This window comes from Bufo bufo, chromosome 1, assembly GCF_905171765.1.
Source record: "Bufo bufo chromosome 1, aBufBuf1.1, whole genome shotgun sequence".
Lineage (NCBI taxonomy): Eukaryota > Metazoa > Chordata > Amphibia > Anura > Bufonidae > Bufo > Bufo bufo.
Window position 1 is genome coordinate 644,338,819 of NC_053389.1, and position 26,712 is coordinate 644,365,530.

At 43.2% G+C, this 26,712-nt stretch overlaps 1 protein-coding gene across 5 annotated transcripts in view; it reads right to left on the reverse strand.

The window, feature by feature from the left end:
- The window catches only part of CGNL1 (cingulin like 1), a 175,479-nt gene that overhangs the window by 79,337 nt on the left and 69,430 nt on the right, over positions 1–26,712 (reverse strand). For all 5 annotated transcript variants that reach the window (XM_040413897.1, XM_040413895.1, XM_040413896.1 and 2 more), the window contains exons 3-7: positions 22,430–22,524; positions 11,777–11,867; positions 6,391–6,492; positions 1,762–1,910; positions 81–222 (exon numbers count right to left, since the gene is read on the reverse strand). In XM_040413897.1, coding sequence (XP_040269831.1) covers positions 81–222; positions 1,762–1,910; positions 6,391–6,492; positions 11,777–11,867; positions 22,430–22,524 — 579 coding nt within the window. The remainder of the gene's footprint in view (positions 1–80; positions 223–1,761; positions 1,911–6,390; positions 6,493–11,776; positions 11,868–22,429; positions 22,525–26,712) is intronic.

Here is a 26,712-nt window from a genome sequence, read left to right on the forward strand (position 1 = left end):
ATTTTTTTTTCGTTGTCATACTAAACACACATACTGTAGCAGTGTTCTCCTAATCACAGATGCGATTTCCTATAACTGACCTGTATCAAAGCTTCTCTCTCCCCATCATCGACAACCGATCGCTTTGCATTATCTAATTCATCATGCATTTCTGACAGCTGTTCCTGCAGGTCTCGGATCTCAGTCTGATACTGCTCTTGCTCCATCTTCAGCTCAAACAATCTGTCAGAGGAAAATGAAAAAGTCATCACGTGAACAAACTTTGGCTGCTATAGGTGTCTAGTGACCATACCAGATAATTGCTCATCATGGTGGCTTCAAAACTTTGGATGGTAAAGTACATGTTAAACTGATATTTCTGTGTTTTACAATGTAATGAAATCTTACTATAAACTTCTGGTGCCTTTGGATTTAGTAGTGACCTCTTATCACGCCAAAGTTGCAGTTGACAAATACTAATGAACTGTCCCTTATGCACTGGTCAGCCAGAACATTAATGGTGTGTTTCCATACTCAGGTTTCTTGGTTTAGTTTTTTGAAGCTCAAGACAAGAGTGGATTCAAAAAGAGAAAAATGACGTAGTCTTTACTTTACAGGTATACTCCAATTATGATCCGTTCCTGGATTTGGCGTTTAAAAAATTGGATAAAAAAACCTGAACGTGGATACCCAATCTAAAACCAGTGACATGGGAGGTAGCGATTTACATTGATCAACTCAAGACAATGGCATCTGTGGATAAATTATGCAACGAGTGAATAGTCAGTTCCTATAGTTCATATGATGGAAGCAGGAAAAAGGGAAATTGTAAGGATCTGAGCAACTCTAAGAGCCTAATTGTGATGCCTAGAGGACTGGGTCACAACAACTCCAAAGCCGCACGCTTTGTGGGTTGCTCCTGATATGCAGTGGTTAATGCCTACCAAAAGAGAACTGAAGAGGGACAAAATGATGAATGAGTAAAGGGTCATGGTTACCCAAGGCCCGCTTATTTGCCAAAGAGAGCAAAGGCTGGTCCATCTGCCCCAATCCCAGAGAAGAGTTATTACTACACAAATTGCTGAAAAATTGCTGTTAAAACACACACAGTGCATTGGAGCTTAGTGTATAGGGGGCTGTGTAGGAGCAGACCAGTCAGAGTGCCCATGTTCAACCTGTCCACAGCCAAAAGTGCCTACAAAGTAAACTTCTAAACCAGAACTGGACCATGGAGCAACAGAAAAGGGAGGTTTGGTCTAATCTTTTCTGTTACATCATAAGAATGGCTGGGTAAACGTGCATGTTCACACAAGGATGCAGTATGATGCCATGTACAAATTTTAGGAAACTATTGGTCATGTGGATGTTACTTTGACAAGTACTAGCTACCTAACAATTTTTGCAGCCCAAGTGCACACCTTCATTGTAACAGTATTCCCTAGTGGCAGTGCCCCCTTTAGCAGGGTAATATGTATCCTGCCTCAAAATTGTTTAGGAAAGGTTAAACCTTGCAGTACTGCAACTGAGGTGAGATACAACAAACAATGGCTCTATGTCCCACACACAGGAAACCGGTGCCCGTGCTCATAGGACAGCGGCGGCCATGAGCCACCATTGTAACATATATTATATATGAACATGATACTAAAGCGAAATAAAAGTATAAAAAAGTGAAAAATGCGCTTTTTATGGTATTTACTTGACTTCAGAGTTATTATGACTACCCCATAGAACATAAAATCAGGAATGTGGTTTAACGATGAAGGATTAAACTAAACATACTCTTCTAGATGTTTTCTTAATTCTCTCTCACTCTCCCCAAGTTTCCCACGAAGAGATACATTTTCTTCCATGCTGTGTTCAAGTTGTTCTTGAATGTCTTTAAGATCGGCCTTTGTCTTATATTTCTCTTCTTTGTTACTTTCCTGATTCTTGGTTCATAGGAGGAAGATACATTTGTTAGTAAAATATAACTACAAACTTTTAATGAAGACATCTGAATAGGGCAAAATAACTCCAAAGGTGTAAGGGTAAAATAGATCATCACTTTAGTAACTATGCTGAGAAAATCACAAGACTTGGAAGGGACTGAAAACTTATGTATTTCAGGGCAGATCTTATTTTCTTTGCAGCCATTGAAGAAGCAACAGCATCAGCAGAATACCAACAAATGGCAAGTTCAACCTCCTTTGCTTAAAGGGGTCCTGAATTTTTTTTCTTTCTGATGATCTATCCTCTGGATAGATCCTCAGAATCTGATCGGTGGGGGTCTGGCCCGTGGGACCTCATCGATCAGCTGTTTGAGAAGGCAGCAAAGCTCCAGTAGCACCATGGCGGCCTTCTCTCTGTTTACCACAGGCCCAGTGATGTCACGACTAGTATCACTGGCCTGGGTTTGGCTAAGCTCCATTTACGTGAGCAGGGTTTAGGTGTTTATTAGAAAAGCAGGTCTAGAAGTTGTTCCTTGGTGGAACGTGCTACAGGTTAAAGAATGGCCACTGTGACGTTGGGTGATGTGAAGTCCCAAGACAAGCACTGGATGATGCAGCCATGTGACATTATGCTATTGTGGATTAATCTTCAGTGGAGGCCATTTAACCTCTTAAGGACACATGACGTACCGGTACGTCATGATGTCCTGGTACTTAAGGACACATGACGTACCGGTACGTCATGTGTTGTTCCGATCACTGCCGCCCGGCCGGCAGTGATCGGAACCCGGTGCCTGCTCAAATCATCGAGCAGGCACCTAGGCTAAATGCGCGGGGGGGTCCCGTGACCCCCCCATGTCGGCGATCGCGGCAAACCGCAGGTCAATTCAGACCTGCGGTTTGCTGCGATTTCTGCAGTTTCTGATCCCTGCGGTCCCTGACCGCGGGGATCAGAAACTTTAGTATTCCTAAAATAGATCTGTATCCCTCCCCCTGCACCCCCCGAGTGATTTTAGCCCGGTGGGAGGTGCAGGGGGAGGGTTGCGGGCAGTGCGGGCGGTGCGGGAGGCGGGCGGTGCGGCAGGCGGGATCGCGATCCCCCGCCCGCCTCCCCTTGTATAATCGTTGGTTTCTAGTGGGTATACCAGGGTGCCAGCACATTGCTGGCACCCTGGTATAAACGGCTGACATCTGCGATGCGATGTCAGCCGTTAACCCTTTCCATACAGCGGTCCGTACGGACCGCTGTATGGAAAAGGTTAACAGCGCAGGGAGCTCCCTCCCTCTCCCATCGGGGGGCTGCTGTGCCTTTGCAGCCCCCCGATGGGAGAGGGAGAGAGCCCCCAGAGAGCCCCCCTCAGCCCTGTGCTTACCCTTCCCCGTCTGCGCAGTTCTGAGCAGACGGGGAAGGTTCCCATGGCAACAGGACGCCTCTCAGGCGTCCTGCTGTCCATGGTGCTGAACAGATCTGTGCTGAAAGCATAGATCTGTTCAGTGTAAGTAAAATACAGTACAGAACAATATATATTGTACTGTACTGTATTATACAGACATCAGACCCACTGGATCTTCAAGAACCAAGTGGGTCTGGGTCAAAAAAAAAGTTAAAAAAAGTGAAAAAAAAGTAAAAATCAAAAAACACATTTATCACTGATTAAAAATGAAAAAAATAAAATTCCCTACACATGTTTGGTATCGCCGCGTCCGTAACGACCTGATCTATAAAACGGTTATGTTACTTTACCCGAACGGTGAACGCCATAAAAATAAAAAATAAAAAACTATGATGAAATTGAAATTTTGCCCACCTTACTTCCCAAAAAAGGTAATAAAAGTGATCAAAAAAGTCGCATGTACGCCAAAATAGTACCAATCAAACCGTCATCTCATCCCGCAAAAATCATACCCTACCCAAGATAATCGCCCAAAAACTGAAAAAACTATGGCTCTTAGACTATGGAAACACTAAAACATGATTTTTTTTGTTTCAAAAATGAAATCATTGTGTAAAACTTACATAAATAAAAAAAAAAGTATACATATTAGGTATCGCCGCGTCCGTATCGACCGGCTCTATAAAAATATCACATGATCTAACCCCTCAGATGACCACCGTAAAAAAATTAAAATAAAAACGGTGTAAAAAAAGCCATTTTTTGTCATCTTACGTCACAAAAAGTGTAATAGCAAGCAATCAAAAAGTCATATGCACCCCAAAATAGATGCCAATCAAACCGTCATTTCATCCCGCAAAAAATGAGACCCTACTTAAGATAATCGCCCAAAAACTGAAAAAACTATGGCTCTTAGACTATGGAGACACTAAAACATTTTTTTTGTTTTAAAAATGAAATCATTGTGTAAAACTTACATAAATAAAAAAAATAGTATACATATTAGGTATCGCCACGTCCGTGACAACCTGCTCTATAAAATTACCACATGATCTAACCTGTCAGATGAATGTTGTCAATAACAAAAAATAAAAACGTGCCAAAAAATCTATTTCTTGTTACCTTGCCGCACAAAAAGTGTAATATAGAGCAACCAAAAATCATATGTACCCTAAACTAGTACCAACAAAACTGCCACCCTATCCCGTAGTTTCTAAAATGGGGTCACTTTTTTGGAGTTTCTACTCTAGGGGTGCATCAGGGGGGCTTCAAATGGGACATGGTGTAAAAAAAAACTGTCCAGCAAAATCTGCCTTCCAAAAACCGTATGGCGTTCCTTTCCTTCTGCGCCCTGCCGTGTGCCCGTACAGCAGTTTACGACCACATATGGGGTGTTTCTGTAAACTACAGAATCAGGGCCATAAATAATGAGTTTTGTTTGGCTGTTAACCCTTGCTTTGTAACTGGAAAAAAAATATTAAAATGGAAAATCTGCCAAAAAAGTGAAATTTTGAAATTGTATCTATTTTCCATTAAATCTTTTGCAACACCTAAAGGGTTAACAAAGTTTGTAAAATCAGTTTTGAATACCTTGAGGGGTGTAGTTTCTTAGATGGGGTCACTTTTATGGAGTTTCTACTCCAGGGGTGCATCAGGGGGGCTTCAAATGGGACATGGTGCCAAAAAAACAGTCCAGCAAAATCAGCCCTCCAAAAACCAAACGGCGCACCTTTCACTCTACGCCCCGCTGTGTGCCCGTACAGTAGTTTACGGCCACATATGGGGTGTTTCTGTAAACAGCAGAGTCAGGGCAATAAAGATACAGTCTTGTTTGGCTGTTAACCCTTGCTTTGTTAGTGGAAAAAATGGGTTAAAATGGAAAATTAGGCAAAAAAATGAAATTCTCAAATTTCATCGCCATTTGCCAATAACTCCTGTGCAACACCTAAAGGGTTAACGATGTATGTAAAATCAGTTTTGAATAGCTTGAGGGGTGTAGTTTCTTAGATGGGGTCACTTTTAGGGAGTTTCTCCTCTAGGGGTGCATCAGGGGGCTTCAAATGGGACATGGTGTAAATAAACCAGTCCATAAAAATCAGCCCTCCAAAAACCATACGGCGCACCTTTCACTCTACGCCCCGCTGTGTGACCGTACAGTAGTTTACGGCCACATATTGGGTGTTTCTGTAAACGGCAGAGTCAGGGCAATAAAGATACAGTCTTGTTTGGCTGTTAACCCTTGATTTGTTAGTGGAAAAAATGGGTTAAAATGAAAAATTAGACAAAAAAATGAAATTCTCAAATTTCCTCCCCATTTGCCAATAACTCTTGTGCAACACCTAAAGGGTTAACAACGTATGCAAAATCAGTTTTGAATACCTTGAGGGGTGTAGTTTCTTAGATGGGGTCATTTTTGGGTGGTTTCTATAATGTAAGCCTCGCAAAGTGACTTGAGACCTGAACGGGTCCCTAAAAATTGAGTTTTTGTAAATTTCTGAAAAATTTCAAGATTTGCTTCTAAACTTCTAAGCCTTATAACATCCCCAAAAAATAAAATATCATTCCCAAATCAATTCTAACATGAAGTAGACATATGGGGAATGTAAAGTCATCACAATTTTTGGGGGTATTACTATGTATTACAGAAGTAGAGAAACTGAAACTTTGAAATTTGCAAATTTTTCCAAATTTTTTGTTAAATTAGGTATTTTTTGGTGCAAAAAAAATAATTTTTTTGACTTCATTTTACCAGTGTCATGAAGTACAATATGTGACGAAAAAACAATCTCAGAACGGCCTGGATAAGTCAAAGCGTTTTAAAGTTATCAGCACTTAAAGGGACTCTGGTCAGATTTTCAAAAAATGGCCTGGTCCTAAGGTGTAAAAAGGCTGTGTCCTTAAGGGGTTAAGGGAAGCAGAATGGTAACACTCAGTTGTGAATGAATTCATACATTTACAGGAGGATGAACAGGAATGATGCAAGCAAAAGCTCTTTAAAAAGATTTCTCATAATTTACATACGTGTCATGAGATCTGTTTACAGTGTATATCATATGGTAATATACAATGGACCTAGGGTTTACTACCTTAATATGGGCATCAAGTTTTCTCTGGAGGGTGACAACCTTCTTTTCAAGTTCATTTTTCTGATCCGACAAAAGCTTTATTTCAGTTGTTGGGTCTGGGGTCTGGAAAAAATATATATATACTTTGTCTCATGTACACAGCTGTGAGTAGAAATAGGTTTCCTTTGCAGCAGGTTTACATTTGGAATAGCTGTCGTACATAAGGTATTACTCTAATGAAACAATTGCATTATAGCAAGATTTACATTATCACGACACAAGGGAAAAAGCGTAACAGTGGAGTGGAACTCTTAAGAAAACGGTGCACAAAAAACATTTCCGCATTTTAATGTAATACATAATATCACAAAACATAAGGTTAGTATAAGCTAGCATGTATTCCTTTTATCATCTATTTATATTGACTAGGAGTGTTTTTTTTTCTATTACAACTGTGATTTGAATTTGTAAAATGCACAAACACTGTGACATCCAAACCAAGCACCCCTCATTTATAGAAATCTACACTTTGTTAATCATGTGGCGAATAAAAAAAGATCAGGCAAGCAACACTGATGTTAGGGCAAGGTCGGAATGGCCATAGACCTTAAAGGGAAATTTCCTGGTGGGTCGATGCCCAGGGGGCCACCCAAGTCCTCATCTCTGCCACTGGCTGGGTACATATTGAGCTCTCAGTGGTAATTAACAGTGTGAGAATCAGGCACCCATGTACCCGACCAGTGACCGCACATGTCCTCCTGAATTCAATTATGGCCTGCATCTCACCTCCTAAGCCCCCCTCCATATCTTAATCTGAGGAGGAGGAGGACGAGAACAGGAAATGGCAGATTTTGAGGGCTAACACAGAGGGAAAGCTTTTGGTGCAATATACAGGGTGGGCCATTTATATGGATACACCTTAATAAAATGGGAATGGTTGGTGATATTAACTTCCTGTTTGTGGCACATTAGTATATGTGAGGGGGGAAACTTTTTTAAGATGGGTGGTGACCATGGCGGCCATTTTGAAGTCGGCTATTTGGAATCCAACTTTTGTTTTTTCAATAGGAAGAGGGTCATGTGAGACATCAAACTTATTGGGAATTTCACACTAAAAACAATGGTGTGCTTGGTTTTAACGTAACTTTATTCTTTCATGAGTTATTTACAAGTTTCTCTTTGTTTACAGCCATTGACATGTCGCCGAGGTTAACACGTGAGGAGCGGATAGAAATTGTGTTGATGTCTGGTGAACGCAGTAACCGGGTCATTGCAGCAGATTTCAATGCAAGACACCCTACGAGACCACCCATCTCCCATGCTACAGTTAGCAAACTGCTTGCTAAGTTTCGTGAAACTGGTTCGGTGTTGGATTTGCCAAAATGGGGACGCATGAAATCTGTCTCTAATGAAGAAACATCAGTGGCTGTCCTAGCTTCATTCAGCAAGAGTCCACAGCGTAGCACTCGCCGCATGTCACTGGAGAGTGGCATTAGTCGAACATCCCTTCGGCGGATATTAGCTACTCACAAATGGCACCCTTACAAACTCCAGCTACTGCAGCATCTCAACGAGGAGGACCCAGATCGGCGCACTGAATTTGCAGAATGGGCAAAACAAAAATTGGAACAGGACCCTCAGTTTACGCAGAAGATTTTGTTCAGTGATGAGGCAAACTTTTATGTGAATGGCGAAGTTAACAAACAAAACCACCGCTATTGGTCTGACACTAACCCACATTGGGTAGATCCCTCCAAGACTGTTGGAACAAAAAAATTGATGGTATGGTGTGGTATATGGGGTACAAAGATAGTGGGGCCATTCTTCATCAATGGAAACCTCAAGGCCACTGGATATGCGAAATTGCTACATGATGATGTGTTTCCCTCTTTATGCACTGAAGCTGGCACGTTCCCTGAGTTTTTCCAGCAAGATGGTGCACCACCACATTATGGGTGTCAGGTCCGAGCATTCCTAGATGAACAGTTTCCTGGAAAGTGGATTGGTCGTCGTGGGCCAGTTGAATGGTCCCCAAGGTCTCCCGATCTGACCCCCTTAGACTTTTATCTTTGGGGTCATCTGAAGGCAATTGTCTATGCTGTGAAGATACGAAATGTGCAGCACCTGAAACTATGGATACTGGAAGCCTGTGCTAGCATTTCTCCTGCGGTATTGCTATCAGTGTGTGAAGAGTGGGAGAAGAGGGTTGCATTGACAATCCAACACAATGGGCAGCACATTGAACACATTTTATAAGTGGTCAGAAACTTGTAAATAACTCATGAAAGAATAAAGTTACGTTAAAACCAAGCACACCATTGTTTTTCTTGTGAAATTCCCAATAAGTTTGATGTGTCACATGACCCTCTTCCTATTGAAAAAACAAAAGTTGTTTTCAAAATTAGTGTTGAGCGAACTTCTGTTTTAAGTTCGGCGTCTAAAGTTCGGCTTCCGGTTAGCGAAGAATCCCGATATGGATTCCGAATTCCGTTGGGATCCGTGGTAGCTGAATCAATAATGGCCGATTATTGATTCCGCTACCACGGACCACAACGGAATTCGGAATCCATATCGGGATTCTTCGCTAACTGGAAGCCGAACTTTAGACGCCGAACTTAAAACAGAAGTTCGCTCAACACTATTCAAAATGTCCGACTTCAAAATGGCCGCCATGGTCACCACCCATCTTGAAAAGTTTCTCCCCTCACATATACTAATGTGCCACAAACAGGAAGTTAATATCACCAACCATTCCCATTTTATTAAGGTGTAGCCATATAAATGGCCCACCCTGTATTGTGCTGCACTGTGGTATATGGTATTTTGCTCTATGGTATTGCTGATCCCTCTTACTTATGTTACCCAGCCTCCTGTCAATTTAGACGATCCTACAACACGGGGCAACTTTTTTTTTCTTTTTTTTCTTTTCAGGGCCACTTTCAGTTCCCAATCTGCCCCTGTGTTAGACATGTGACTGGCACGTGACATTGTATTCACAATTCTTTTGCCGTCATTTTCAAAAACGGAGACAATGAGGGTCATTTATCAAGACTGGCATTCCCATACACTCTTGATTCACTTTGCGCACGTGCCTCTTATTAAAATGTGAGTCAGAAACTCAAATCTTTGCCAACCCGGGGCTGGCGTAGACTTCAGCTATAACCTACGCCAGTTTCTGAAGAAAGACTCTGGCTAAACCCTGCCCCTTTCCTCACCACTTTAGAAAAGTTGTGAGAAGCTTGAAAAGTTGCTAATTCTTGAACAAATATGGCGTGCGCCAGAATCTGTGACTTTTTGATGCAACAATAGTGGTGGAAAGAGCGTAATAAATGCTCTTCTATGTTCCACAAATTGCACTGAAAAACTGATACAACCAGCCCAATTAAATGTACTGTAATATTAGTCAATTGCCTGATTTTACTTGATGATGAGACAGATGAACGGGTTAGGGTTCAGCTGGTACGTAACCCAGTATGTGTGAAGACAAAAAAAAAAAAATTGTGAGCTGGACTTATCTCCAGTATTACCCATGTATTGAAGCAGATAATCGTGCAATATCATGGTAATAAATTCCCTTTATGTGAGACTGTTTGCTGTGCTGAAAGGCCAAACAAAGGAGGAAGTTAAAGAGGACCTTTCATCTGGCAAAACATTGTGAACTAAGTGTCATGATCTGTACAGCGGCACCCAGGGATCTCACTGCACTTACTATTATCCCTGGGCGCCGCTCCGTTCGTACATACCGGAGGGCATAGAAGGAGGTCACTTGGTTATAGTAGGCGGAGACTTAGGGGACTTGGTTATAGTAGGAGGAGTCTGCCCTTGTTCTCCTGGGCATCTCCTTCCCCCAGGATGTAGCGCTGGCCAATCGCAGTGCAGAGCTCACAGCCTGGGAGAAGAAGACGCCCAGGAGAACAAGGGCAGACTCCTCCTACTATAACCAAGTGACCGAACATTCCGGAGGGCATAGCAGGAGAACGGAAGGGCGCCGAGGGATAATAGTAAGTGCAGTGAGATCCCTGGGCGCGCTGTACAGATCATGACACTTTGTTCACAATGTTTTGCCAGATGAAAGGTCCTCTTTAAAGAGCCAGAAAAGGAAGTAGAATACACAGAAAAAATTACACTTAAAAGAAAGGAAAAAAAAAAAAGTGACAGAGAACATAAGGTGCCATATTAAATCCTCTATCACCCATCAGGAAATAGTAAATGCATATTGTTCTATTAACACTGTCCGTCACACAAAGCAACAAAATAAAAAGATCAGTCAAGCCTAGTAACATTCACAAGGCAGGATGTCAGAAAAGCAAATACATATCAATAAATAGATACTGGGGTATGTTTTTCCAAAAAATTATTTGCAGTAGAAATCCAAAGTTGACAGACTTCTGCTGAAGACTCGCATAAACAACTGCTGCTAAACCTAAAAATCCTTGAACCTATGAATGTCAATGTTAACGTCTCATCGCAAGCAATGGGCCGTTAATTTGATGATTCTGGCACAAAGTACGTGTTGAAATCCATTAGAAAATTTTGCTGTGTGGACATTCATTCATTCCACATGTACATATAATAGGAACCATACACTCCCAGGAACAATGCGAGAATTGTAAATTCACAGTTCACTTATTAATTTTAAGGCCACATGGTAAATTTCAGCTAAATAAATCACATGGCTCTGAGCATGTTCTAAGCAGCCTTCAAATTTAGTATTTAATCTGCTCCCATAGGCAGTCATGAGACTGGGATTAAGATAATAAAAAAGAACTTCCATACTTAGGAAAGTCAAATATTTGTGTTCTATTCAGGCTTCCATTTTTTTATTGCAGACTCAGCTGGTCACGGCTCATAAGAAAATTAAAAAAAGACCACATTGGCGTAATGAAGGCAGCACGGTGGCTCAGTGGTTAGCACTGGTGCCTTGCAGCGCTGGGGTCCTAGATTCGAATCTGACCCTGGTCACCATTTGCATGGAGTTTGTATGTTCTCCCCATGTTTGTCTGGGCTTCCTCCGGGTACTCCGGTTTCCTCCCACACTCCAAAGACATATTGATAGGGAACTTACCGGTAGATTGCGAGCCCCAGTGGGGACAGGTTAATGCTAATGTCTGTAAAGCGCTGCAGAATATAGTAGCGCTCTATAAGTGCAGAAAATTAAAAAATAAACCAATGATCCTGTAATGGGGAAAGAGAAGAACCAATGTGCCGGGATATTGGAGATGGTCAGTTCATGCTATTGTTCTCCAGTACTTAAGGGTAAGTTAATATTGACTATCCTTTGTAAAAGTAAAGCTCCACAATTACAATATATCTGGAAACCTCCATATAATAAAAAGCTCATTAGGAGAAGCAATATAAACATCTCAAGCAGTGCAAACACTAAAGTGAAAGCTGCGGGATTACTTACCTGCACTGTGGATGCTCGAGATTTTAAGGTCTGGATTTTTTCAAAAACCAAATTCACTTTTCTTTTTGTTGCATCGTCATTATCATGGCTCCTAGGAAGCAGAAGAGCAATAATAAAAATGTCATGAAATAAACTTGGCCTTATTTTTACTATAAAAACATAAAGCACCAAAATACATATCTGCTGCATGTCTCTTTTTTAGACATTTAGGCTACATGCACACGATCAGGATTCATGTGCGGAGAATCCGCACTGAAATCCGCAGGTGTTCGCAGGCAAATCCGTGCGGTCAATCCGCATTAATTGGTGCGGATTTGCATACGGATTTGCGTGCGGATTTGGTGCGGATTCGGTGCGGATTTTCCGCATGCGGATTTCACTAAGTGAATGAAGAAAATCCGGTCAGGAAAAAAAAAATTAATTGACATGTCGCGGATTTTAAAATCCGCACCGCAGGTCAAAATCCGCACGGAAAAAATCCGCATCGTGTGCATTGAGAATTTCAAATTCTCATAGAATACAATGGACATGACCTACGGTGCGGATTTTCCGCACGCAAATCCGCGCGGAAAATCCGCACGCAATCCTGATCGTGTGCAGGGGGCCTAAAGGGGTTGTCACATGAAAAATATTCAGCAGTTTTCAAACCAGCACCTGGATCTGAATATATTTGTAATTGCATGCAATTACAATTTTATACAACCATTGAGTTATTCAATAAAATGTATCAGCACCACCAGCGGTTTGTTTTTACCTTATTTCTCTGTCCGCACAGGTTCAGCTGAATCCTTAGGGAGAAAGGACACTCACCTGAGTTGCCAGCTTGTCAAAAATAGTGTTAAATCAACCAGACGTGTCAAATTCACAAATTTAAAGCATTACTTCCACAATCTATATGTGGTCTGACCTGTGCACCTTCATATGGATCCTTCACTATTCATAACATACGCAGGCTAGCTGGCCTAAACAGCAGCATTTACGTTACATGTATATGCTTAATTAACTAATATGGTGATCTGTACCCATGAGCTAAGAGCGGAAACGATGCAGTGATGCCTCAGGATCAGGCCTGTAACTTCCAGCACTAAGCACTCAGTACAGAAATACTGTAGCTATCCTTTAAAAGGGAAAAACAGGTAATAAAATCCTATTCCAACCAGGTATGGTCTATTCTATTAAAGGGTTGTTTGAGATAAATGAAAAACTAAAAGTATGGCTTTAAAAAAAAATTAATACTCACTCCTCTCTTACGCCATTCTCTGCAGCACTGATCTGATTCTGCTGCCGCTGCTTGTTTACAAACAGCAGGGGTGAAGCGCTGGGATATGTCACAGGACCACTGCTGCCAATCACTGTCTTCAGCAGGCTACAGCCGAGGAATGATTGTAGACCACCCGGAATAGTACACTGCTGGGGACAGTGTTTGGCTGCAGCAGTCACGTGTAGTATCCTGGCACGTCGCCTCTGATGTTTGCTATGGTTAGTTTCACACTAGCGCTAAAATATTCTGGCAGAGGAACAGCCTGCCAGAGTTCATCGTAGCATAGCCGGACAGGGACAGATCACCGCCAGGCCCCATTGACTGACTATCATGTGACCCGCCAGGGATCTGGCCTGTTTCCAGCATTAGCAGCGGTTTTTGTAAAAGCAGAATCCCGGCACTAATATTGGAAACAGGTTAGATCCCTGCTGGGTCCTATTATAGTCAATGGGCTCCGGTGGGGAAAGGTACTATCCATCAGTGCCGGATACAAAAGAATTCCCGCTGGCTGTTTCACAGTGTGAAACGAGCCCAAGAGGTAGTGGACCAGCACAGCGCTGGAGAAAGGGGTGAGCATAAATTTGTTTTTTTAAAGTGTTTCGGTCATCAAAAAAATCGTTATGTAGCTGGCTGACATTAGCGATGTGCTAATGTCAGCAGAATATAACTGTATGACTTATATCTCCCTGCCTGCCGCCGTTCGCGCTAAATAATGACCTTTATAATATGCAAATGAGCCTCTAGGAGCTAGCGGGGCGTTGCTGCAGCACCTAGAGGCTCCGTCCTCTCACCGTTTGGCACTCGCCTGCTGCGTCCTTCACTCACTGCGCCTGTGCCTAATACTAAAATGGACGGATATGCGAAGCACAGAGGAGACCGAGGATGGCAATTACCTTTACAAGGGCGTACCAAACAGTGAGAGGACGGAGCCTCTAGGTGCTGCAGCAACACCCCACATTTAGGGTGAACGGCGGCAGGCAGGAAGATAGAAGTCATACGGTTATGTTCTGCTGACATTAGCACATCGCTAATGTCAGACAGCTACATAACGATTTTTCTGATGACAAAAACCCATTAAGCAATTGTAAGTTGTGTCTGAAAATTTTCATGATCTCAACCTGCGGTACCTCTGTCAAAACAACCGACAGTAGCTGAGAAAAACGCTACACATTAGGCTACTTTCACACCAGCATTTTTGCTGGATCCGTCATGGATCACCAAAAACGCTTCCATCATGATAATACAACCATCTGCATCCGTTATGAACGCATCCGGTTGTATTATCTTTAACATAGCCAAGTCGGATCCGTCATGAACTCCATTGAAAGTCAATGGGGCACAGATCCATTTTCTATTGTGTCTTGTGTATCCACCTCAGCCCCTATGGCTAAAACACCCTGAAAGACCAGGCCACTTTTTACACTTCTGACCTACACTACTTTCACCGTTTATTGCTCGGTCATGCAACTTACCACCCAAATGAATTTTACCTCCTTTTCTTCTCACTAATAGAGCTTTCATTTGGTGGTATTTCATTGCTGCTGACATTTTTACTTTTTTTGTTATTAATCGAAATTTAACGATTTTTTTGCAAAAAAATGACATTTTTCACTTTCAGTTGTAAAATTTTGCAAAAAAAAAACGACATCCATATATAAATTTTGCTCTAAATTTATTGTTCTACATGTCTTTGATAAAAAAAAAATGTTTGGGTAAAAAAAAAAAATGGTTTGGGTAAAAGTTATAGCGTTTACAAACTATGGTACAAAAATGTGAATTTCCGCTTTTTGAAGCAGCTCTGACTTTATGAGCACCTGTCATGTTTCCTGAGGTTCTACAATGGCCAGACAGTACAAACACCCCACAAATGACCCCATTTCGGAAAGTAGACACCCTAAGGTATTCACCGATGGGCATAGTGAGTTCATAGAACTTTTTATTTTTTGTCACAAGTTAGCGGAAAATGATGTTTTTTTTTTTCTTACAAAGTCTCATATTCCACTAACTTGTGACAAAAAATAAAAGTTCTATGAACTCACTATGCCCATCAGCGAATACCTTGGGGTGTCTTCTTTCCAAAATGGGGTCACTTGTGGGGTAGCTATACTGCCCTGGCATTCTAGGGGCCCAAATGTGTGGTAAGGAGTTTGGAATCAAATTCTGTAATAAATGGCCGGTGAAATCCGAAAGGTGCTCTTTGGAATGTGGGCCCCTTTGCCCACCTAGGCTGCAAAAAAGTGTCACACAAGGGTTATCTCCGTATTCAGGAGAAGTTGGGGAATGTGTTTTGGGGTGTCATTTTACATATACCCATGCTGGGTGAGATAAATATCTTGGTCAAATGCCAACTTTGTATAAAAAAATGGGAAAAGTTGTCTTTTGCCAAGATATTTCTCTCACCCAGCATGGGTATATGTAAAATGACACCCCAAAACACATTCCCCAACTTCTCCTGAATACGGAGATACCACATGTGTGACACTTTTTTGCAGCCTAGGTGGGCAAAGGGGCCCATATTCCAAAGAGCACCTTTCGGATTTCACCGGTCATTTTTTACAGAATTTGATTTCAAACTCCTTACCACACATTTGGGCCCCTAGAATGCCAGGGCAGTATAACTACCCCACAAGTGACCCCATTTTGGAAAGAAGACACCCCAAGGTATTCGCTGATGGGCATAGTGAGTTCATGGAAGTTTTTATTTTTTGTCACAAGTTAGTGGAATATGAGACTTTGTAAGAAAAAATAAAATAAAAAATCATCATTTTCCACTAACTTGTGACAAAAAATAAAAAATTCTAGGAACTCGCCATGCCCCTCACGGAATACCTTGGGGTGTCTTCTTTCCAAAATGGGTCACTTGTGGGGTAGTTATACTGCCCTGGCATTCTAGGGGCCCAAATGTGTGATAAGTAGGTAAATGACCTGTGAAATCCGAAAGGTGCTCTTTGGAATGTGGGCCCCTTTGCCCACCTAGGCTGCAAAAAAGTGTCACACATGTGGTATCTCCGTATTCAGGAGAAGTTGGGGAATGTGTTTTGGGGTGTCATTTTACATATACCCATGCTGGGTGAGAGAAATATCTTGCGAAAAGACAACTTTTCCCATTTTTTATACAAAGTTGGCATTTGACCAAGATATTTATCTTACCCAGCATGGGTATATGTAAAATGACACCCCAAAACACATTCCCCAACTTCTCCTGAATACGGAGATACCACATGTGTGACACTTTTTTGCAGCCTAGGTGGGCAAAGGGGCCCAAATTCCTTTTAGGAGGGCATTTTAGACATTTGGATACCAGACTTCTTCTCACGCTTTGGGGCCCCTAAAATGCCAGGGCAGTATAAATACCCCACATGTGACCCCATTTTGGAAAGAAGACACCCCAAGGTATTCAATGAGGGGCATGGCGAGTTCATAGAAAAAAAAATAATTTGCCACAAGTTAGCGGAAATTGATTTTTTTGATTTTTTTCTCACAAAGTCTCCCTTTCCGCTAACTTGGGCCAAAAATTTCAATCTTTCATGGACTCAATATGCCCCTCAGCGAATACCTTGGGGTGTCTTCTTTCCAAAATGGTGTTATTTGTGGGGTGTTTGTACTGCCCGGGCATTTGAGGGTCTCTGTAATCATTACATGTATGCCCAGCATTAGGAGTTTCTGCTATTCTCCTTATATTGAGCATACAGGTAATGAGATTTTTTTTTTTCCGTTCAGCCTCTGGGCTGAAAGAAAAAAATGAACGGCACAGATTTCTTCATTCGCATCGATCAATGTGGATGAAAAAATCTCTGCCAAAAAAAGAAAAAGGAGGGGAAAGGCGTCTGCCAGGACATAGGAGCTCCGCCCAACATCCATACCCACTTAGCTCGTATGCCCTGGCAAACCAGATTTCTCCATTCACATCAATCGATGTGGATGAATAAATCATTGCCGGGATTTTTTTTTTTTTTTTTATATATACAAAGTGTTTGCCAAAGTATATGAACACCGCCACCTCCTCAGCTCATATGCCTCTGCAAACGTATCTTTTACTGCAGAGGAGAAATCTTGTGTAATCTGACAGCAGCGCAATGCTTCTGTCAGAATGCACATCAGTGCTGCAGCTAGTCGATCGGTTGGTCCACCTGGAAGGTAAAAAAAACAAAACAAAAAAGAAAAAACCAGGCCGCAACGCAATAAATTTATTAACTTTAGAACAGAACATATTAACTTTTTTTACTTACCGGTAATTTTTTTTTTGTTTAGTTTTTTTACCTTTATAGAACAAACCTCTCCTTCCCCATGGGACAATGTGCAAAGCGCAAATCGCCCAAAGATGTGGCGAAGTACGTTATGCACTTTATCCCAGGTGAAAGGAGAGGTTTGCAGCAGCTGTGAGTAAAAGGGCCCTAATAGCCCTGTGTGCCTGTCCTGTGAGATGCAATCCCTATGCTAGGTGTACCTGTGTGTGGTACTTCCGGAAACACTCACCAAAGCATAGGGCAGGGTGGTCAGGACAGTCAGGACAGAAATAGCGGGTGTCACGCCTTATTCCACTCCTGGTACAGACACAACATTTTTTTCGGGGTGGCGGTTGGGTTGAGGTACCAGCAACGACACTGGGGAAATGTCGCTCGTGTAGACGGCTAACTACACTGGTGGATGGGGCCACGGAACCTTCTGGATATAGGAGGTTCTCGATGATCTCTTCCTGGAATTTGAGGAAGGATCGTGTTCTCCCAGCCTTACTGTAGAGAACAAAACTATTATACAGCGCCAATTGAATTAAATATACAGACACCTTCTTATACCAGCGTCTGGTTCTGCGGGAAACTAAATAGGGAGCCAACATCTGGTCATTGAAGTCCACCCCTCCCATGAGCGCATTATAGTCGTGGACTGAGAGGGGCTTTTCAATGACACGGGTTGCCCTTTCAATTTGGATTGTCGTGTCTGCGTGAATGGAGAAGAGCATGTAAACGTCACGCTTGTCTCTCCATTTCACCGCGAGCAGTTCTTCATTACACAAGGCAGCCCTCTCCCCCCTTGCAAGACGGGTGGTAACGAGCCGTTGGGGGAAGCCCACGCGACTAGTTCGCGCGGTGCCACAGGCGCAAATCCGTTCTAGAAACAAATGCCTAAAGAGGGCCACACTTGTGTAAAAATTGTCCACATAAAGATGGTACCCCTTGCCGAATAAGGGTGACACCAAGTCCCAGACTGTCTTCCCACTGCTCCCCAGGTAGTCAGGGCAACCGACCGGCTCCAGGGTCTGATCTTTTCCCTCATAGATCCGAAATTTGTGGGTATAGCCTGTGGCCCTTTCACAGAGCTTATACAATTTGACCCCATACCGGGCACGCTTGCTTGGGATGTATTGTTTGAAACCAAAGCGCCCGGTAAAATGTATTAGGGACTCGTCTACGCAGATGTTTTGCTCAGGGGTATACAAATCTGCAAATTTCAGGTTGAAATGGTCTATGAGGGGCCGAATTTTGTGGAGCCGGTCAAAAGCTGGGTGGCCTCTGGGACGGGAGGTGGTGTTGTCGCTAAAATGCAGAAAACGCAGGATGGTCTCAAATCGTGTCCTGGACATAGCAGCAGAGAACATGGGCACGTGATAAATTGGGTTCGTGGACCAATATGACCGCAATTCATGCTTTTTAGTTAGACCCATGTTGAGGAGAAGGCCCAGAAAAATTTTAAGTTCGGAAACTTGGACTGGTTTCCACCGGAAAGGCTGGGCATAATAGCTTCCCGGGTTTGCGGTTATAAATTGTGTGGCATACCGGTTTGTCTCTGCCACGACTAAGTCCAAGAGCTCCGCAGTCAAGAACAGCTCAAAAAATCCCAGGGCCGAACCGATCTGAGCTGTCTCAACCCGAACTCCAGACTGGGCGGTGAAAGGGGGAACTACTGGTGCGGCTGAAGTTGGTGACTGCCAATCAGGGTTTGCCAGCACCTCAGGGACTCTAGGGGCTCTACGGGCCTGTCTGTGCGGTGGCTGAGACGGGGTAACTACTGCACGTGCCACCGTACCAGCTTCAACTGCCCTTCTGGTGCTCGCTACTTCACCATGTTGTACGGCAGTGCTGGTACTAGGTCCAGGAAGGGCTGCGCTGCTGGTGTATGCCTCACCACGTGATCCGGCAGCGACAGCCCCACTCTGCTGCTCTTGAAGCGGATCCTGCGCAACCTGTGGTCTAGCGACACGGGGCCGGGTACACCTGGTTCTATCAGGGACCTCCACCTCCTCGTCCGAACTTTGGGTCAGAGAGCCACTGCTTTCTACAGGTTCATATTCTGACCCGCTAGATTCGTCAGATGAGGGTTCCCATTCCTCATCCGACTGGGTCAGAATCCTGTAGGCCTCTTCAGAAGAATACCCCGTTTGACATTTTGGACTACTAAATTTAGGGGTATTCCCTGAGACTACCCAAGAAAAAAAGCAAGCCTGTCTTACAAAGGGGAGGCTAGCGAAGTACCGGAGGCCGCTGCGGTTGATAAAAAATATCAAAACTGATTTTTTTTATCGCCGCAGTGCGTGTAAAGTGAATGTGCAGTGATCAAAAAAATATAATTTTTTGTCACTGCGGAGGGGCGGGCGTGGGTGAACGCACGTGTGGGCGACCGATCAGGCCTGATCGGGCAAACACTGCGTTTTGGGTGGAGGGCGAGCTAAGGTGACACTAATACAATTATAGATCTGACCGTGATCAGTTTTGATCACTTACAGATACTATAAAAGTACAAATGCTGATTAGCGATACGCTAATCAGCGAATAAAAGTGACTGCGGTGCGGTGGGCTGGGCGCTAACTGACGCTAACTACTTAACCAAGGGGCCTAAACTATCCCTAAAACCTAACAGCCAATACTAGTGAAAAAAAAAAGTGACAGTTTACACTGATCACTTTTTGTCTTTCACTAGTGATTGACAGGGGCGATCAAAGGGGTGATCAAAGGGTTAATTGGGGTGCAGGGGGGTGATCTGGGGCTAAGGTGTAGTGTTGGTGCTACTCACTGTGAAGTCTGCTCCTCTGCTGGATCCAACCGACGAAAAGGACCAGCAGAGGCGCAGAGAAGCCATATAACAGATCATATTTACTAATATGATCTGTTATATGGCTTGTGATTCGATTTTTTAAAAATCAGCAACCTGCCAGCGACGATCATTGGCTGGCAGGTTGCTGATGCAATTCTCCTCGAACTTTTGCCGGCCCGCGATGCGCATGCGCGGGCCGGCTGTGACCGCAATCTCGCGTCTCGCGAGAGGACGCGCCGGCGCGTCCAGGCGGAATGAAACAACCACCTCCAGGACGCGTCGCTGCGTTCGGCGGTCCGGAGGTGGGTATTGAGACTTGCTCAGCACCACATCGCCGACAGAAAAACACTGCGTGCAGCGTTATTCTGTCCGTGACGGGGACGCAACCAAACGGAATGCAATGCACCAGAATGCAGTTCAGTTTTGTCCCCATTGACAATGAATGGGGACAAAACGGAAGTGTTTCCCCCGCTATTGAGATCCTATGACGGATCTGCAGTAGGGATGGTACTAATTAACGAGTGAGCACTGGTTATTTCCCTACTTGAAGGAAAATGTTATAAAATCCTGGACAACCCCTTTATAAAATCTAAGGAGACTTTTACAGAGGTGGGCACGGGGAACCACATTCTTCCAATATGTGCGAGTCACAGAGATATCCTAGTTATGCCATTACAGACTGAATACCTCTAACTCTAGTACACCAAAATGCACAAAGGCAAATATTCTACTGGAAAATTAAAAAAGAACACCTGGAAAACTTAATGCGACTGACAAGGTGTAAAGTGCTGGTGGTGTTTGGTCAATGATCACACAAACAAGGTGGTCACATTAATATGTGATTCAGGCTGCCATTCTGGCATGGGAACGGTCATACAGATGCTGGATATCTTCCTGTGGTATGTCATTCCAAGCTCTTTCAACTTGGGATCCGTAGTTCAACCAAGGAGGCTGTTGGCTGCTGTGCATGGGCGATTCATCACCCCATCCAGTCCAAGACATTCTCGATGGGGGAGAGATCTGATGATCAAGTTGGGAGGGGAGCTGCTACATACCCTAAAAAGCATGATGTCTAGCTTAGGCAGAGTACAGATGGGCATCATCTTGTTGGAACACCACATTTCCCGAGTCAAAAATGGCAGCCAGAATGGTTCCACAATATCCTGGACATACCGAAGGCTGGTCAACTTTCCCTTGATGAATACAGACATGAATGTCTAGGGTAGATAATGGTGCCCCACAACATTAGACCTGGTTTTGGTTCTGTTCGTCTCCATGCTATGCATGATGGCAATAGGCGCTCTTCAGCCTTTCTTCAAAATTCTGATATGGCCAAGATAGAGCCGGCTTTCACCACTGAACACTATTGTTTGTCACTGAAGGCTGGATCCGAGTTGAAAGAGCTTGGAATGACATACCACAGAAGCATCTATATGACCATTACCTGGCCAAAGTGGCAGCCTGAATCACAAGGGGAAGTACACCACCTTGGTTGTTGGATCATTGACCAAGCACCACTAGCAGTTTACACTAAACCACATTAAGTTTCCACGTGTTCTTTTTTCATTTCCTGGTATTGTAGAAAGTATCTACATAGCTCACTTCAATCTGTCAATTCTAGGGTATATGCATATACACCATGACCATACACATCTCCAAACTCTCCCATACACATAAATCCTCCGTCCAGCCAAGCATGTATGTGTTGTCAAAGGGGAGAGACAGGAGAAAGATGCCGTCAGACACTTCTGGTGGAAACTTATCTCCTGGAAGAACAAGGTCAGGGGAAAATATTCACTTTGCCCGATCCTTCTATCCCCTGGCATCATCTGTCAGGGAAGAGTCAGGAGCTCCCCATACAAAGTAGACTGTCGGCTGAACCCACTCTTTTTAGAAGGTTCTCCCGACAATGCACTCATGTGTAGGAGGGCCTTTGTGTTGCAGTTTATACGATGCACAACAAATACAAATGGCACCCAATAGACTGTAGTGACATGCAATGGGGTCCACCAAAGTGCTGTTGTTCTCATTGGAAAAAATAGCGCTGCAAAAAGCTAACACTGGAGACTCCAAAAGGAGCCTTTGGGGCAAAAGTGAACTCAGCCTTGCGTGCAGACATTTAATATTGAGTGCTGACCTGTGTAATCATAAAAGGGTTCTTAACAAATATTATAGGCACTTCTAGTACTTTAGAAGTCTAATGAAGTGTTCCTTTAAATAAAAAAAACATCTGCATGGTTTTACATATTAATAAAAGTAGGAAAAAGGTGCAGCCTGGAATGTAAAAATGTGAGCAGTTAAATGAATGGACCAGCAGTAAAATGAACAAGTATTACACAGTAGATGAATGTACATTTACTAACCCTTCTTTCAGGTAGTTAAATAGTATTTGTTTTGCAGTTTCCTCATTAGTCTGCTGTGCAATTTGCTGCTGTCCCTTCAAAAGATCTGGTGTTGCCTGAAAACAAAGAAATTCACATTAGAACTAGTCTGTTCAATAGATTATCAGTATCGGATTGGTGGGGTCAGACACTGGTACGATCAGCTGTTTCCTGCAGCCACAGGAGTGAGCATAGAAGCTCCATACATAGAGTAGCGGTCGTTCTCGGGCACTGCAGCTCAGCTCCCTAGTCAATTGAATGGGAGATGAGCTGCAGTACCGACAATGGCCACCACACAGTGTACAGAGATGTGGTGCACTGGCTCCATACACTTCTACTTCGTGGAACCGTGGCTGCAGGTAACAGCTGATAGTGAAGGAATCAGGTGTCCATACTATAGATAGACCATTAATATCTCAGTCCAGGAAAAGCCTTTTAATAAAGGTTAAAAAAAAAATGCTACACTGTTAGAATTAGTATAGTGTAACTGCATGAACAGAAATAAAACCTAAAATACCACGTAGACAAGCAACATCTAACGGGATTGTTCCAACAGGCTCAGGATCTCCTCCTTTAGAAACATGGAAAGGAACTTAGATAATATTGTAGAGATAAAATAGCATTCAGCATTGTGCCAATTTTGCCCATTCGGAAGCTCTGAGCTGTAGCTCCACACCCATGGTCTCCTAGCTAAAAATGGCCAGCACATTCTCATTTCGTTATAATCTAGATGACTCAGAGGGATGCAGATGTTTCCCTTGGAATCCAAAGATGCAAGGTAACAATGCCAATGCTCGCCCACAATTTGATTTAAAGGGTGTGGCTGCAGAAATATATAGAAAAGCTGGTCATGGCACTAAAGGGACACTACAGTTAAGGGGCTTGTCCATCGAAAAATATTTGACATTTTTCAAAACAGTACCTGGATCTTAATACTTTTGTATTTGACTCCAATTAAACAATTTTGAAAAGCCACTGAGTTATTAAATGAAATCCATCAGTATAGTGCCACCTGCTGTTTGTTCTTTTCCTAATTTCTCTGTCCACCCTAGTGTTTAGTTCCATCCTTGAAATGCCACCAACTATAGAGACAGGACATGCCTCCTGAGAAAGGACACGATCCCTGTGCTGCCAGCTTACAATAAAATTAGCCGAGAAATTGGAGCAATGAATGAGGAGATCTCTGGATCCATCTGAGGTGCAGGGCTGGTTCTAGCTTTGTAAGAAAGAGGTTGTCATGTACTATTTGATGTCTGGTTCTCATTTATCATGGGAGAACCCATTTTATAATGTTTGCCGTTTGGTACACGCCTTTAAATGCATTCATAAAGACTTTTTATGGAACATTGCAGTGTTTCTTCCCATCTTTAGTACATCTGAGATCAAAGTTGGCTAACAATTTAATGTGTATGGGGGCAGCCTGATAGTCCCCCAATACCAGCCAACTGAGGGAAGAAGAACTGGGCATGTTGAATCTCCAGCCAATGAAAAAAACATGCAGCCAACCTGCGTATGCTTATGGAAACCAGGAGAGATGGTGGTCAGGCAACCATGATCTAATGTGTATGACAGTCTTTCTAATTACCGACTCACATTAAGGGTATACACACGACCGTAAGTGCAGTCTGCAAATTGAGGGTCCGCAAAAAACACAGGTACCTGCTTTGTGTGTTCTGCATTTTGAGGAACGCACACAGTCAGCCCAATGATAGAAATGCTTGCGGACAAGAAAAGGACATGCTCTATCTTTTTTGCGGGCCACGGAACTTTAATTTCTTCTGTCTCGCCCCTCATTAACATTGCTAACCACACCGACTTTTCAAAACTGAAGGGAGTAATGCAAATAGTTGCAAAAGCCCTCTTTTGCAACTTTTTGGAATCAGAATTCTGTTGTGCAGGGCTTGATAAACCCTCCACTTAATGATTAAAAGAAAAAAAGAATGTCTGTGCAGAAGGAGAGATATACGTATCCCCCGCAGATCTGCAGCCATTGGAGGCCCGTTTCCATTAGTTTAGCACCCCCAGCTTCACCGCAGGAGCAGAATCTTATACTTGTGACTATCTTTAGGCTAAATGCACACAATCAGGATTGCGTGCGGAAAATCCGCACCGTAGGTCATGTACATTGTATTCTATGAGAATTTAAAATTCTCAATGCACATAATGCTGATTTTTTTTCAGTGCGGATTTTGACCTGCAGTGCGGATTTTAAAATCCGCAGCATGTCAATTTTTTTTATTTTTCCTGACCTATTCACCTAGTAAAATCTGCACCAAATCCGCATGCAAGTCCGCACCAATTGATGTGGATTGACCATACGGATTTGCCTGCGAACACCTGCGGATTTGAGTGCGGATTCTCTGCACATGAATCCTGAACGTGTGCATGTACCCTTACAGTACCACATTTAGAACAAAACATTAAAGATATATTTAACCCATTCAACACCTAAACAAATGTCAGAGACAGACTGAATTCTATAAAAAGGGAGGAACAGAGGCCTCAGGAAAGGCCTTTAAATCGAATGTACGTTCTCCACCCTGCTGAGTACATATGTATTCAACAGATAAATGGGTGGAGTAGGGATTAGTAATGCAGTCCGAGAAGACCGTGATTTCTTATACATGCCCTATCAACAGCAATAGGCCCAAACCATAGCAGATTTGTGACCACAGGCTACATTTAAAAAAAAGTGATACCGGTAATCCCGATATATATTTTTTTCCTTTTTCAGACATTTTTAGTTATATAGTCAAATTTAACCCTGCTGGCACAAAGCGATAATGTAAGAGTACTTTCACACTTGCATTAAACTTTTCCGGTATTGAGTTCTGTCCTAGGGGCTCAATACCCGAAGTTTTATCCTAACGCATTCTGAATGGAGAGCAATCCGTTCAGTATACATCAGGAGGTCTTCAGTTCAGTCACTGTATGGTTTTTGGACAGAGAAAATACCGCAGCTTGCTGCTGTATTTTCTCCGACCAAAATTCCGGAACACTTGCCGGAATGCCGGCATTTATTTTACATTGAAATGCATTAATGCCGGATCCGGACCAAAGTGTTCTGGAAAAACGGATCCGGTTTTGCGGTCTGCGTATGTGCAGATCTTTAAAAATGTGAAAAAGATAAATACCGGATCTGTTTTTCCGGATGACAACCAGAGAGACGGATCCGGTATTGCAATGCATTTGTGAGACGGATCCACATCCGGATCCATCTACAAATGGTATCCGTTTGCATACCGATTGCCGGATCCGGCAGGCAGTTCCGGTGACGGAACTGCCTGCCGGAATCCAGCAACGCAAGCGTGAAAGTACCCTAAAATCAGTATAACTCAGACTGAACTTTACCATCTTATCCTTGATTTTAAAGGGATCTGTCACCCCACTAAACCGTTTTTTTTTTGTTTACTAATAATCCCTACATTGCGATCTCTGCATACATAAGTTAAATAATCATTTTTGTTCAGTAGAATTTGATAAAAAGCGATTTTCAAAATATGCAAGTTACCTTGCTACCAGCAAGTAGGGCGGCTACTTGCTGGTAGCAGCCGCATCCTCCGACCCTAATGACGCCCCCTCCGCATTGTGATTGACAGGGCCAGGGAAAGGAATCGTTCTCTGCTGGCCCTGCCTGTTAGCATTCAAAATCTGGCACCTGCGCCGCGGCCGTACCTATTTTCAATCTGCGCAGGCGCACTGAGAGACGGCCACTCGCTCGGCCGCTCCATCGTCAATGCGCCTGCGCCGATGACGTCACATCTACACCCGGCGCAGGCGCATTGAGGAGCGAGCGGCTGCCTCTCAGTGCGCCTGCGCAGATTGAAGATACGTACGGCCGCAGCGCAGGCGCCAGATTTTGAATGCTAACAGGCAGGGCCAGCAGAGAACGATTCCGTTCCCTGGCCTGTCAATCACAATGCGGAGGGGGCGTCATTACGATCGGAGGATGCGGCTGCTACCAGCAAGTAGCCGCCCTACTTGCTGGTAGCAAGGTAATTTGCATATTTTAAAAATAGCTTTTTATCAAATTCTACTGAACGAAAATGATTATTTAAACTTATGTATGCAGAGCTCGTAGTATAGGGATTATTAATAAACAAAAAAAATAAAACGGTTTAGTGGGCTGACAGAAGCCCTTTAACTACCCAGGCAATGTTAATTCTGATTAAAGCACTGTAAAATACAGAAACTATTACTGTATGCCATTTTTACAGAAGAAATGAATGACCGGTGGCAGGTATTTTATGCCTACTTGTCACTAG